The 13,509-nt window shown below is 33.8% G+C and overlaps 2 protein-coding genes across 3 annotated transcripts in view; one reads left to right on the top strand and one right to left on the bottom strand.

Annotated features, from left to right (window-relative positions):
* The window catches only part of LOC127067950 (protein sprint-like), a 138,566-nt gene extending 125,213 nt beyond the window's left edge, over positions 1–13,353 (bottom strand). Inside the window, exon 1 of one of the 2 annotated variants that reach the window (XM_051003430.1) lies at positions 13,094–13,353. The gene's annotated coding sequence lies outside the window, so the exon portion shown is untranslated. Of the gene's footprint in view, positions 1–12,373; positions 12,785–13,093 lie in introns of those variants that run through there. The other variant, XM_051003433.1, reaches the window with a different exon arrangement.
* Positions 505–1,851, top strand: LOC127067959 (general odorant-binding protein 2-like). The gene is made up of 5 exons (XM_051003448.1): positions 505–666; positions 869–959; positions 1,061–1,158; positions 1,314–1,428; positions 1,597–1,851. Exons 1-5 carry the CDS (start codon positions 625–627, stop codon positions 1,686–1,688), a joined length of 438 nt encoding a protein of 145 aa, XP_050859405.1. The 5' UTR covers positions 505–624; the 3' UTR covers positions 1,689–1,851.
* Positions 13,354–13,509: the final 156 nt, after the last annotated feature.

Here is a 13,509-nt window from a genome sequence, read left to right as displayed (position 1 = left end):
GCTCATATTTAATTTTATAACAAAATTCATAAAAATCTCATTACTTAGAGGAGTCTATCTAACCAACCGTAACATTGGGATTATTAATTCTATATTCATCTCGACGTCATCTAATGATCGTTGTCTAACAATGGTCAAAGTAGAAAAAATAAAAAGATATGAACAAAAACATGATGTTGGATTTACCTACTTAAATGTTTACACTAATGGTTAAATTACATGACACACGAACAATTTCTACTTGAGAAATTTTTAAAACATTGAAATGGCGACTTAAGGTTGTTTTAGTAAAAATTATCATAATCATTGAAAATTATCGTTAACGTAAAAAAAAAGAAAACAGTTCGAAAACGAGTGATATTTTTTTATTTTGTTCATTAAATACATCAGAATTTTCAAAGAAGAAACAATTATATTACGTAAATATAACGTATCTATTATTCTAGCATCCGAGAAACTTCCTACATGTTACACATCAGATAATTATTACTTCGCACCGTTGCTTCCGAGCAAGCATATAAATTCATTGTTCAGAGATTGACAAGCGCAGTTAGCAAAAGGATTTTATCTGTCAACGTTCGTTTGATTTCGTTTGTAAAGAAAAAATCCATCAAAAAATCGAAGATGCAGGGTTTCAAGATAGTAACTTCCATCCTATTACTCGTCGTAAGTAATAAATGTTTTTTCACGAAGTTCTATTTAAAAATTCAACGATAGAGAAATGTTTTTATATGTATATATCACCTATATGACATATAAGTGTCAACTTTCCATTGGCATATTTCTGATCAATGACACACTATTTCTTCATATAAACTATTACAAAAAAGTTTCCGTTAATAAATAATAATAAATTATTTTATATCAGGTTATCTGCACGGCTGAAGATTCGGAAGAGCTTATAGAGGAACTTAAAATGATTGAAAAGGATTGTAGGGATGAAGTTGGAATAGAGAGAGGTAAGACGAATATACATATTATAGCTGTTTGAAATAAAGTACATATAAATATCCTATATAAAGTACAGTCATACGAATATCCTATTTTATTTAATTCACAGATGAAATAAAAAACTTTCATCACAAACTTTGTAATGGCGATGAAATAGATAGAAATATTGGCTGCTTCATGTCTTGCTTCTACAAAAAAGTTGGTGCGGTACGTAGTTTTTTAAAAAATATTGTCAATTCATAATATAAAAAAATAAAACTATACCTAATACTTTTGATTTACATAATGAGCAATGATCGGGAATTAATGTGAACATTTGTCTTCAATATTCATTTATAAAATAATTTTGTGTATTTCTCTAGATAAAAGATGGCGAATACCAAATAGACGATCTAAAATCAGCGATATTACCCTTCATAAAAGATGAAGAAGCAAAGGAGGAATTAGGAAACAAACTGGACATTTGCAAGAACGAAAGTAAGCTGATTGTTTCTATAAATATGATTTTAATTATTCTATAAGAAAATTTAACTATCCTTTTTGTATAGATATCTTTACGATTCGACAATTGGCCTTATTATTCACATATATATATTTTCTTTTTCTCAATTAGATATTTATTAACACATCTTTCATTTATTACAGTCTCTGATATAACAGACGAATGCGACAAGACAATTGCATTTTCAAAATGTCTGGCAGCCGATTCAAAGATGTGCAAAAATTTGGAAGAATAAAAGATTATCATCAATTATTTTGCCTGTCGATAAGTAAACAAGTCATAAAAGGAAAACGATGTAACATAACCAAAATAAATACCAATTATAACATAATCCAATTTATAAAAGAATACAAATTGTAACATAATCCAAAAGTAACAAAATAAAGCAACAACAACTATTTCGATGTTCTTCAATCGTCCTCCGAACGAATTTATTCGTCGTTACGTTCTGTATCGATTATCAGGAAGAAGAAAAACGGTAAATAAAAGAAAATAATAATAAATTAATCCAGAAAGCTATTACTTCGTTCTTTCAAAACGCTCATCTATCTCTCATTTTCATCTTTGGTTATCGAAACGACAGTGGGACTTGGCTGTATCAAGAGGAACAACTTTCCGATTTCATTTACGTTATAATAGCTTACTTGTCTCGCATTGATGGTTTCTGAAATCAGTTTATCTTCCAGTGAGTCGTACCCGTTCAGACCTCGGTTCGCCTCGCTCCAAGTGACGGATAACTTTGTTACTATAATTCAATCGAGTTGTCTGCCTCTATAAAGGCTTCCAACCATATATGCCACGTTGCGAGCATACCCAACATATCGAGCTATCCACCTTTAGAAATACCAAGATCACGTGTAAAAAAAAAAGAAATGGAAGACCTTACATTCCATTGTATTCTTATTTCCAACTATCCGATCGAACTTCAATAATAATGAAAAAAGTATATGGGCGCTATTTATTTTTAAATCAATATTTAAAAATATTTTTAAACATTTTCAATCATTTCAGTATTTCATCTCGGTATTCAATTTCAGTATTTAAAATAAATAGTCAGTATTTTTAATAAAACAGCAATATCTATGTAATATTACACCGATTAATACAAAAACTGTCAATATTTTAATTAAAATATTTGTAACTATAATAGTTTATCAATATTTTAAATAGATTCGTAGTTGTAATAAAACCATAGGCGATCCAAACACTTCATTATTTGTATTAATTACATATATTCAGTACTTATATTTTGTTATAAATACTGACCGAAAAATATTCATATATTAAAATAAATAAATAGAAGTAACATTATAACAGAACGTTACTATCCGTTGGATTAAATATTAAATATTAAACGTTAAATAATGAAGACAAGAAATAATATAGAAAACATTTCTAATAATAGGAAATATAAAGTTTAAAAAACGGAATATATCTCGGAGGATATTCAAAGCCGTACTTCATTCGAGCAAATGGTTCGTAACGAAGGAAACACGAGTATTATGGTCTAATATGGATTCAAAGAGGAAATACGCGCTTTCGATCGATCGAATCGACGAAGTCCAGGCATGGTTAATATAACCCGCGATTATAGATATCTATCTAGATAGAATCGCGACTGAGTTTGCTAGGGTATCGCATGGGGTAACGTCGCATGGTGGGATCGCAAGGGCGCCGACCACAATGGAATTCCGGAATTCTACGTGAAATTAGCATCGCTCGAATTCCAGCACGGGCTTTCTAAGTTATGGGACGCGAACCGAACGAGAAAGAACCCTCTTTCTATCTCTGTCTCGGTAGTGCGCATGTACCGAGAAAATATTCGTTCGAAGTAACTCTCTCTCTCTCTTTTTATCCTTCCCTCCCATTCACCTCCCTCTTTCCTTCTTTGTCTATCTATGGTCGATCGGTAATCTCATTGCACTTAACAATACACGTTTTTGATGTTCATGACATATCCTTCACGCGCGAGATAATTAATGCGAGTTCATGATTAATTACTGCGAAATCCGCATCGTTCGCGAGCTTGAAATTATATGACCCTTATCGTCTTACGTAGGTATATCGAACCGACGGGATGAAAAATGATTTACCATCGAGTACCTACTTATTTATCTCTATCGAAGATGAAAATAATTGCTTCGCATCGATCCATTGTATTTATTATAATTAAAAAGAATACAAAACGTACTATCAGTTTCACGGAATTGACAATCTTTATGCAAGGTATATTACGGAGTTCATCGGTATATAATTAATTTAAAAGGTGACTCGATCGAATGGAAAATCGATTAAAAAAAAATGTTTCGGAAAGATTTACACATTTTTACAATCTCCAATTCTCATGAACAAATTTGTCGAAGAATGTAACGATGAGGTTTTAATGGATTAAAAAGGAAAAAGAAAATATAAAAAAAAAAGAGAGAAAAAGAATGGCAATATTCCGAACTAACTGCATAGTCACGTTGTATGTATGTATCGTAGTACATAGGTATGTACTTACGTACACGGTGGTCCGGCACTTTCGAAGCTACGGGGAAATACGGTGGCGAGCATAAACGCGTCCGGGCAATTTATTGAGCACGTTACACGGGAGCCCGTGTTACAAGTACGCGCTTTTCGTGATATATGTGCATCGAGCCAACTTGTAACGACGAGCACTTTTGCGTCTGTGTTGGGAATGCACCACAAGCATATACAAGGTGTATCTAAAATTTCGAACCAAAACCAAAATTCATTTACAAAATTAATTTTAAACAAATTAAACCTCGCATATATATATATATATCTTATCGTTATATTTATAAAAGATAAATAGTATATCTAATTATGTTCACGAAAATATACACTCGTTAGAAATATTAATTAAGAAAAATTGAACATTTTTCGAGTAGCACCGCTTATACGGAAAAGTCGTGAACTACGTCGTGGTACAATGAGAAAGGCGCATTCTACGCGTATACGATACGGCGGAACGAGAAAAGGAAGGCGAACAACAGAAAACAGTACAGGACTCGAAGTTAGGTGCCGAAAACGACAACTAATAAACCTAACTCCCATAAAGACGGCATATCCCATGGACCTTGGGATCATTTTCCAAAACTCTTCTTCTGCTCATACCACTTCCTGGAGCCACTTCGAGCACGAAAATTTTCGACCATAATAATTTGCCGGCGGTACGATTACGAGCGATCGTAAAATTAAGGGGACGATTCGTGGACTCTGGACCCTTTTCGTGCTATCTCACTCCATCTCTCTCTCTCTCTCTCTCTCTCTCTCTCTCTCTCTGTCTCCCTCCCTCTAGTAAACTTTCACGATGAAAATTTGGCTGCAAAAGCCAACCACCAACTGACGATCTATGTACTCTTCAGAATCACGTGTGTTTGTTATATATGTATGTATGTATGATATGCATATGTATGTATATATATATATAATATATATATATATATACATATACGCGCGCGAACACGCATAAAATGTAGATATATATCGATCTGTAGTTTGTTTATTTTCCCAGCTTTCCTCACGATGAATGGCCTTTTATAAGCGTCATAAGCCCTTTCGCAATTTCGACCGGTACGCCTAACTAACGCGCTTTTTCCATTCAATCTAGAACAATGAATTTAATACAAAGTCGTAAACGAGATGAACACTAAAATTGTTTGAAGATTATCATCGAGAAATCGTTTCAAAAGAGGGAAGTATTTAGTTACTTTGGTAAGTATGAGGAAGGAGTCAATGAAATACGACTGTTTTTAGAAGCTTATTATAAGATCTATGAAACTTTAAATGAAAATACGAACAGAAAAACCATTTGGATGACATAATTGATGATCTAGAAGGATACTTTCATCACGGAAAGACAAAGAAAAACAAAGAAGGAAATAGAACAAAAATAAAATAAAATGAAATAAAATAAAACGAGAAGTCTGACTTTCGATAGAAATATAAGGAAGGTTAGAAAAAGGATTAGATTATAAAAAAAAAGATTAGATTAAAATAAAATAATTTTGTGTCTCACGATCTTGGAAGAGTTACGTCGAAGGAGGTATAGCTACGGGAGGTCCATGCCCTCTCCGTGTCTCTCCGAATCGATTTTAGGCGCGTGGACCACCATAGGCGTGTATCCCGTGTGCAAGGGCATCGTAGTTGAGAGGAAACCTGTCCTTGTCTAGTCTCGAGCGAGCAACGTCTGCCTTTATGCGCTTGCCTCTCCTTCCCATCGTTCTATTCGGACCTACATATGTGCCCTCTACTTGTGCCCTCACACGCAACCTACGTTCGGCCCTTTCCTTCCTTTGAAGTCGCTAGGAAAAAGAAATCCGACGCGTTGACCTCGCATTTTTTATGCTAACAATAAAACTGAATTCACCGAACGACTTGTATGGATATGTACATATTTACGTACACCCATTCGTACCTATATATTGTATGCATATATCTTGATTCTGTGATTTCCCTTATTCGATCTTTTATCAGACCTCCCGAATATGAAATATCTCTGATCTGAGAGTTTCCAAAGAAAAGCAAAAGGAAAAAGAACTTTTGGATAGAAGAGTTTTCTAACATCTCATATGTTGGAAATGTTTTACATAAATCGATAAGTCTATCTGTGATTTTCTTTTTTTTTCTCTTTTTTCTTTCAGATAAAGAATATAAAAAAGCATTCATCGCTTTATGTTTTGTATTCGATTTTTGTTTCTATTATTACTAATAATTTGATAATCTTCTAATTATCGAATTAGAAAGATAGGACCTGTATCATGATCAATTATAAATCATTAACCTTTCATTTGCTATAAATTCTTTTCTAAATATTTTTTTTTCGAAATTTCGCATGATTTATCAGAATTAGCTATAAAGTGATTATTAGACATTTTTTGAAAGATTGACCGACACAACAAATTGTTGGCAAATTAACATTTATTTCCCATAGAAAACGATTCGAAATGTCTTTCTTTTCTTCGGTGAACGCGAGAAAGTCGTGATCTGTCGAAGAAAATAAGGAGATCAACGTACTTAGGAGTTTAACTACGATAAGCTATCATGTATCGAAAAGATAAGTAAGCTTCTGAATCATTGTCGCGTAGTTCTATTACACATCGATGAATATCGATAATATATTTATCGAATGAGTCGGCCAATCGAGGTGAACACTTTCAGGAGGCACGACGTACTTTATAAAACAAGTCTTCCCTCCCTCCATTTAAAAGATAGTAATCTGATCCCTTGTTTAAAGATCGTGATCTGATCTGTACTTGCATGAAGGAATTTGCTCCGTCAATGGGATCGCGAAAAAGCAATCAAAGGGGATGCTACAAACCTAAGAACGTACTATATCTAAGTAAAATTTTATTTTAATTCAAAATAAATTGTACAGACACACGCACGCACGCATACATATACACGTTCACCGATCGAAAATCTCATCGATTAATAGATTAATCCTGATCATATTAATTGATGTCAAATCTATGCTTGTATTATACATAAGTAAAATCATTTTAATTCGAAATAAACTTCACACACGGGCGTGCGCGCACGGACGCATGTATTGCATGTTGCAAAAAATGAAACAGCAAAGTGAATCTGTACGACAGCTTTACCGTCGCGAAAGAAAATAGAAGCGCAAAACATTTTTAAGGACATAAACGATCTCCGAAGGTGAAAACGAAGCAAAAGTTCGTTAGCTAGAAAGAGATATGGTTGCGATGGTGGTTGTTGAGCGGTAGAGGAGTATCAAACAACGCGTTTATGGTGTGGCATTTATGGACGATAAAAATTTGGCCTGAGGGTGGAGATCGGCAACGAGTTTTTCCCTTACAAACCACCCCCTCCCCAAACCTCTCTCCCTACCCTCACCTACGTCCAAGCTCGTTTTCATCCCCGAAAAATAGGCAATACTCTTTCTCTGATCCATGGTGTATCGTTTCACATGCTCGCATTCGTGCCTTCGAAATAGTGCTTAAAGCCGCGGGCCATACATCGGTCGGCCACTTACTTTTATTAACGCGCTTTATCGTTTTACGATACCCCACCATTACACGAGTAGTTGGACGATGCTTTTCTAACTCGTTTTTTCCTCGTACGCGTTCGTTAACGAAACAATCTCTCTCTCTCTCTCTCTTTCTCTCTCTCTATATATGTATATATATATATACATATTTTTACGAATACCCACGCACTCCCTTCATCTTTTTCTTTTTTCCTATTGAAGCATTTAAAGCTCCAAATCAATACAAATGCCGTTAAGAGTTCGGTGCATATAAGTCTATGAAAACCAAAAAAGAAAACAAAAAATTCATCCCCCCACCACCACAAAAAAGAAATAAGACTCAAGAGTTATCGATCGAAGGATTAATCGAAAGTTTCGACTCTCGTATCTCTCTTCTTTACGACCTTAATTCAGAGTTATATGTCTGGGAGATAATCTCAAAGACGGATAAAAGTTAATTCGGGAAAGAAATATTGGCAATCTTTCCTGCGTATATATAATACATTATCGAGGTTATCCGAATACGTTTCGACGGAATTATTACAGGTAAATTTAGTTTCTGGTTCGGTAACGTCGTTAGATTTTTTTTTATTTGACACCATATTGCACAAAAGATTGAACGTAATTTCGAATAGTAATACATATATATCTACGTTACTTTACGTATTATTCACGTTGACATCTTTGTGCGGAATCATGATTTAATTATTATTGTCACGACGAATTCCACTGGTTATTTTTCATCATGCGAGAAATACTATCATGCAACAATGATACTTTTGTAACGTGTGTACGTAGGTATAAGCTTATCTTGAAACACAGTTACAACGTTGGCGATAAGGAAAGCACTTTCGTGCAACGGGTTAAGCATGTATCAACGGCATGGATAGCCAGGATAAAAGTTATCTTATCCAGGTCTATGCCTACTGGTGTTGATTTTCTGCATCCTCGTATGATTTTCTCTCTGGTAACGTGGTGGAGACCTCTCTTCGAATAAATTCCAACAACTAAACTCGACGATCACTCAACTCGCACTTCTTTATTTATATTCTAAATACGATACCGATATAGAAAACCACTAAAGATAAAGAAAATAATGTTGCGCACGTTTTTTCTATATTCACGAGTATCACGTCCAATACACAAAGCAAAATAAAATAATCCATTAATTACGTATTTTTGATTGAATATATTCATAAGAAAAATAAAACGGCATTCAAAAGTCTTCATTAAAATATATCTAAAATACAGGTACGTAAATAAATAATTGCAAAGTTAATCGAATATTATTAAACGGAATAAAAACGATACTATAACGATAACGTAGACGATATTTTTATATCAATAATTATATAAATTAATGTATATACAAAAACAGAAATGTACACATAACAGATGAACAATGTGTTAATTAAGACTTCTTCTTTCGATATCGAACGTAGTAGACACGGCGATAGGTGCAAGTCGACTGATTTATGAAAGAGAATTATTCGTTTCCTCGTTCGATTCCATTGGCCGAGTCCGATCAAACAAATAACATGTTGCTCAGTTATGCAAAGTGTGTGCCCACAATAACCTGCCTAACGTATCTCTTTCCAAAGGCGATCGACGTCGTCCTCGTCAAACTGACCAAATGCGTGAAATCCGCGTAGGTTCGATATTTTTATAACGCCAACGCGGGAAAACGGGTTCCGTTTCTAACTCGAATCGATACTCCAATATCAGTGTGTGTGAATATGTATTTCTGTATTTGTATATGTATATGGTGGCCGTTCACTTTTCCAACGATATTCAGTTCATAATATTAATTGCTCTTTCAAGAGCAACCCCTTTCATCGGGGTTGGTTCGATGTATTATATTGTACTTGCTCCAAAAGGGAGAGAAAAATTCAATTGAAGCAGTAAACAATGCGTGGACTAATCGTATAAACGAAGAGTACCTTGATTTATCTCCATCTCTTTTCATTCTTTTTTTTTTTTTTTTTTTTTTTTGTTAATTACTGTATATTCTTCCTTTTATTTTTTCTCAAAGGAACTTCCGTACCACGTGATACAAAGAATTTTTAAACGAACTTAAATAGCGATCGTGTCTCGCTTTAAACGGATATTGGAGTCTGTATTTTTCATTTGTTATTGAAATAATTAATAATTAATAATAATAAGAACAACAATAATAATATATTAAGAATTGATTTTTAGAGATTATTAGCCTCGTTTATCTATCTTGTTATATATCTTATCATGAGTTTGAGAATCGATTTTTTTGGTAAATCTCTTAACATGGTAATCACCATAAAAATAATTAAAAGAAAAAAGAAAAAGCAAGACAAATTTGTCTCGAAATGGTCGATTGGATGAGGAGCTCTGATGGCGTCAGCAGTTATGGGTTAACGAGGTAAGCGTTTCTTGGAGGAAACGTGACCCGTCAACACCTGACACGCGACTACCTGTCGGTTTCTTGTACCTTCTAGTTCACCTTTAAGCGAACTTGACGCGAAATAAACGCGAAGTAAACTCGTCGAAGGTCGAACAAGTCGCGCGTGGCCATTTGTTACGCTATTTAACGCGCGTCTCTTCGAACTTCTTCTTCAACAAAGAGAATCTTTGTCCGCTATCGCATACGAATAAGAACGTGCTCTCGATCGGAACTGACCGTTCAACTAATTTTCTCACTAATCCCATTTGAAACTTTATCAGCAACCTCATTGTAAGTTAAACATCCTCTCAAGAAATCTTCAAAAATAGAGTATATCATAAATATGCAATTAAAAAAAGTAAATTAACGAATAAAAAAAAAATCTATGAATTATTGAAAATTTCCTTCAAATTTATTTCAAATAATTAAATTTGTTTCAAAAATAAATAAATATATATATATTATCTGCGTATACGTATTGGATACGTGTATTCTTTTAAGATATAACATTCAAAGAAATATTAAAATTTACTTTCCATCCTCGAACGTATCCGGCTGTCGATCGATACGTTCTTACGTACATATATAGTATGCCCTCCCTTTGTGACTAAATAAATTGAAATTAAAAGATTAGCGACTTATAGTTCCTCGTTCATAATTTTTTAAATTTCTATCGAGGGAATCTATTTGAGATTTATATTCGATTTTTAAATTATACTATTTTACTCACTAAAGGAAAAAGCTCTTTTATTTTTATGTTTTATGACTATATATTTCCTCTAATTCTAATGGAGATATTTCACTCGTGAGACTCGTTACAGTTACTATCTGTCTTCCTTTTTTTTTCACTAAAAGAAAAAACTTTTTTATAGGTATTTATCCGTGTATTTCGTAACTATATATTTTCTCTTTAACTTTTGTAAAAAAAGCTATTTTGTGATACAAATGTCTCGTAGATCTTAGTAATTTTACTTTTATGGTAGATAAAATACCATAAATTACAAATTTCTTTATCATAAATTAGCACAAACCTTTAGAATTACTACAGAAAAAATATTGTTTTTGATAGAAATAAGTTCTTTTTTTTTAACTTGAAAAATAAAAAAAATACATTATAATCTTCATTTATTATTTTTTATGGACGACAAATAGCTCTTTAGAAAATATTAAAAATTATATTAAGAAATAAAAAACTGTAAAACGAAATAAAAATATAAGGAACAAAATAATGAATATTTTAAATCATTTTCTTTCCCATTTGACTTATTCCTCGATTCTCTTTACTACTAAATAAGTTATTTTTGTATCATTGCAATTCTTAACCTTTCAAATATTTTATTAAATCTTAAAAATTTTCTAATATTTTTGATAAAAAACACGTATCCATATATTCTGTTTATACTTCTAAATTTAAATTCAAACTATCACTCTTTATTCTATCTATCTTTATCTTTTTTCTCAAAAATTAAATATACCGATGCGATTTTCATGCTAATTTATAGTAGAAGACTTCTTTTACATATAGAAATAATTCAATGAAAATAGTCATTTGTTAAAAAAGTAATATCCTTTTTTCCCATTCAATTCCTTAATTGTCATACATATTTTACCCGCGAGACTCGTTAAGTCTAGCGTGTTTTATTTCCCTGTTAAATGGATCAAAGCAATGATAGAACGTGTCAAAGGCTGCCGAAGACGAACTCAATGAACGATTCTGATCAAGAAGAAAGAGACGAAACGAGTTCTACGCGAATTAATAAAATGTTTCTTGAGAAGTCTACAACTGTCGACGAACGTTCATCATCCTTTTAGTAATTTATAATTAATACTGAAAAGATCTGGAAGGCGTATTCTCAGAATCCTATACGTATTCCCGGGGCTGAGTCACTTCTCAGAAGTCTCGCATATCGCCGAAGATGGGAGTTTAAATGGAAACGAATGATCGGTATCTCTTCGATATGAGAATTCGGAGCAACGAACGTTCCTTCCTCTTTCTCCCCCCTCTCCCTCACTCTCCCTCTCTCTCTCTCTCTCTCTCTGCTGATTGGCTCTACGTCGGTCGGGTCGCATCGCAAGACTTTCGCCGAAAATAATTTTTGCGCATGTGAGCTTTCGAGACCTCGACGACGATAACTTCACCTAATTTCCGAAACAATTCTATGACTTTGTCTTACGTCGATTCTTTTTTTTTTCTTTTTGTAAATAAAAATATCAATGAAAAATGAATCATACGCGATAAATAACTCTTTCTTAAATTTAAATAAGTCATAATTAATTTTAGCAGGTAAACGTTTTGAGAATTTTTGTTTTCCTCAGTAGATATAAAAAGAAAGAAAAACAAAAAGAAACGAACGAACGAACACAAAGGAAAGGAAACGAAGAAGATATAATATTGTAGAGAATGGTGAGAGCATGCGGTACCTTTGCTGCCACCTATCTATTACACAGGATAATATTCGATAACGCACGCGATTACATAGTATTAAAAATTGAAATATAAACTTACGATATAAACATATCCCTTAGCACGAATGAATATGTCATCAAAGATAAATCGATCGTGCAGATCTTGACCTCGTTTGATCGATACTCTTGGTGCATATACACATCTACACACGCACGTATACACTTTCCGAATCGTATTTCATGCAATTCACACACGTACACTGCGAGATTATTAATCGTTCGTTTTATTCTAAGATTTCTGAATAAAAATCTCAAATAATTAAAGCGTGGGATCGAAATCGGAATGACGACGAATCGTTAATCGAGTTCTATCCTACGTGCCTCGTGTCTTGGACTCGTCTGAGATGACAGCATCGTCGTCGGCCATATTGGAAGCTTACGAAATAACCGTTTTCGAATTTTCAATGAATATTTCCTAATATTCTTTAGTCGACACGTAACGACTATGAAAATAGAAGAATCGAGATGATTAGACTCTTCGAGGATTTTTATCGATCGACTATGTCACTAGGATCATTCAAAGGAGATTCGCGATTGAGCGAGAAAATCCCGCGATTTTCGAATCGCACGTGTGATAAATGAAAATGGCGCGTGGTATGAGCGCATCGTGACGTATACCGCATACTTCAAAACCTTTGTATAAGGATAATTTCAATTGGCAGGACTAAATAATAAGTGTAAATCGTCATAACGATTTATCCTAACGTTACGTAGATTGAAGACAGATACAAAAGGCAAAGATAAAGAATGTCGTACTTACCGTAGAAAGTATCGGTTCTTCATACGATATAAGGTATATTATACAAGCTCGGTTATGTCTCGATGATAGGATAACACTACTCGATGACACACAACAGTCACTCAAATATATTCTTTCCTCGACGAAGACTCGTACGTCTTACGTTTTTATGTGCATACCGTTGAAAAACACGATACTCGCGTGCTTCAAGGTCGAAAAGAAACGGACGAGAAAGGCGAAAGACCGCGACACCTGTTGCACTGACACACGCGCGCACCAAAAAATGTGCACGAACTGTGTACAATGTACTAACTGTGTCCTTTACGCGATACCTAGCCCGATCGACACGCCATCTTACAACGTTTCACATACTCTTTATCCACAATGGCGGAATCCTTCACTAAGTTCTCACCATGATCTCATTTGATTCACATACA

Source organism: Vespula vulgaris, chromosome 12 (genome assembly GCF_905475345.1).
Source record: "Vespula vulgaris chromosome 12, iyVesVulg1.1, whole genome shotgun sequence".
Lineage (NCBI taxonomy): Eukaryota > Metazoa > Arthropoda > Insecta > Hymenoptera > Vespidae > Vespula > Vespula vulgaris.
The sequence above is the reverse complement of the archived record's forward strand: the minus strand, read 5'-3'. Positions and strand labels throughout refer to the sequence as shown.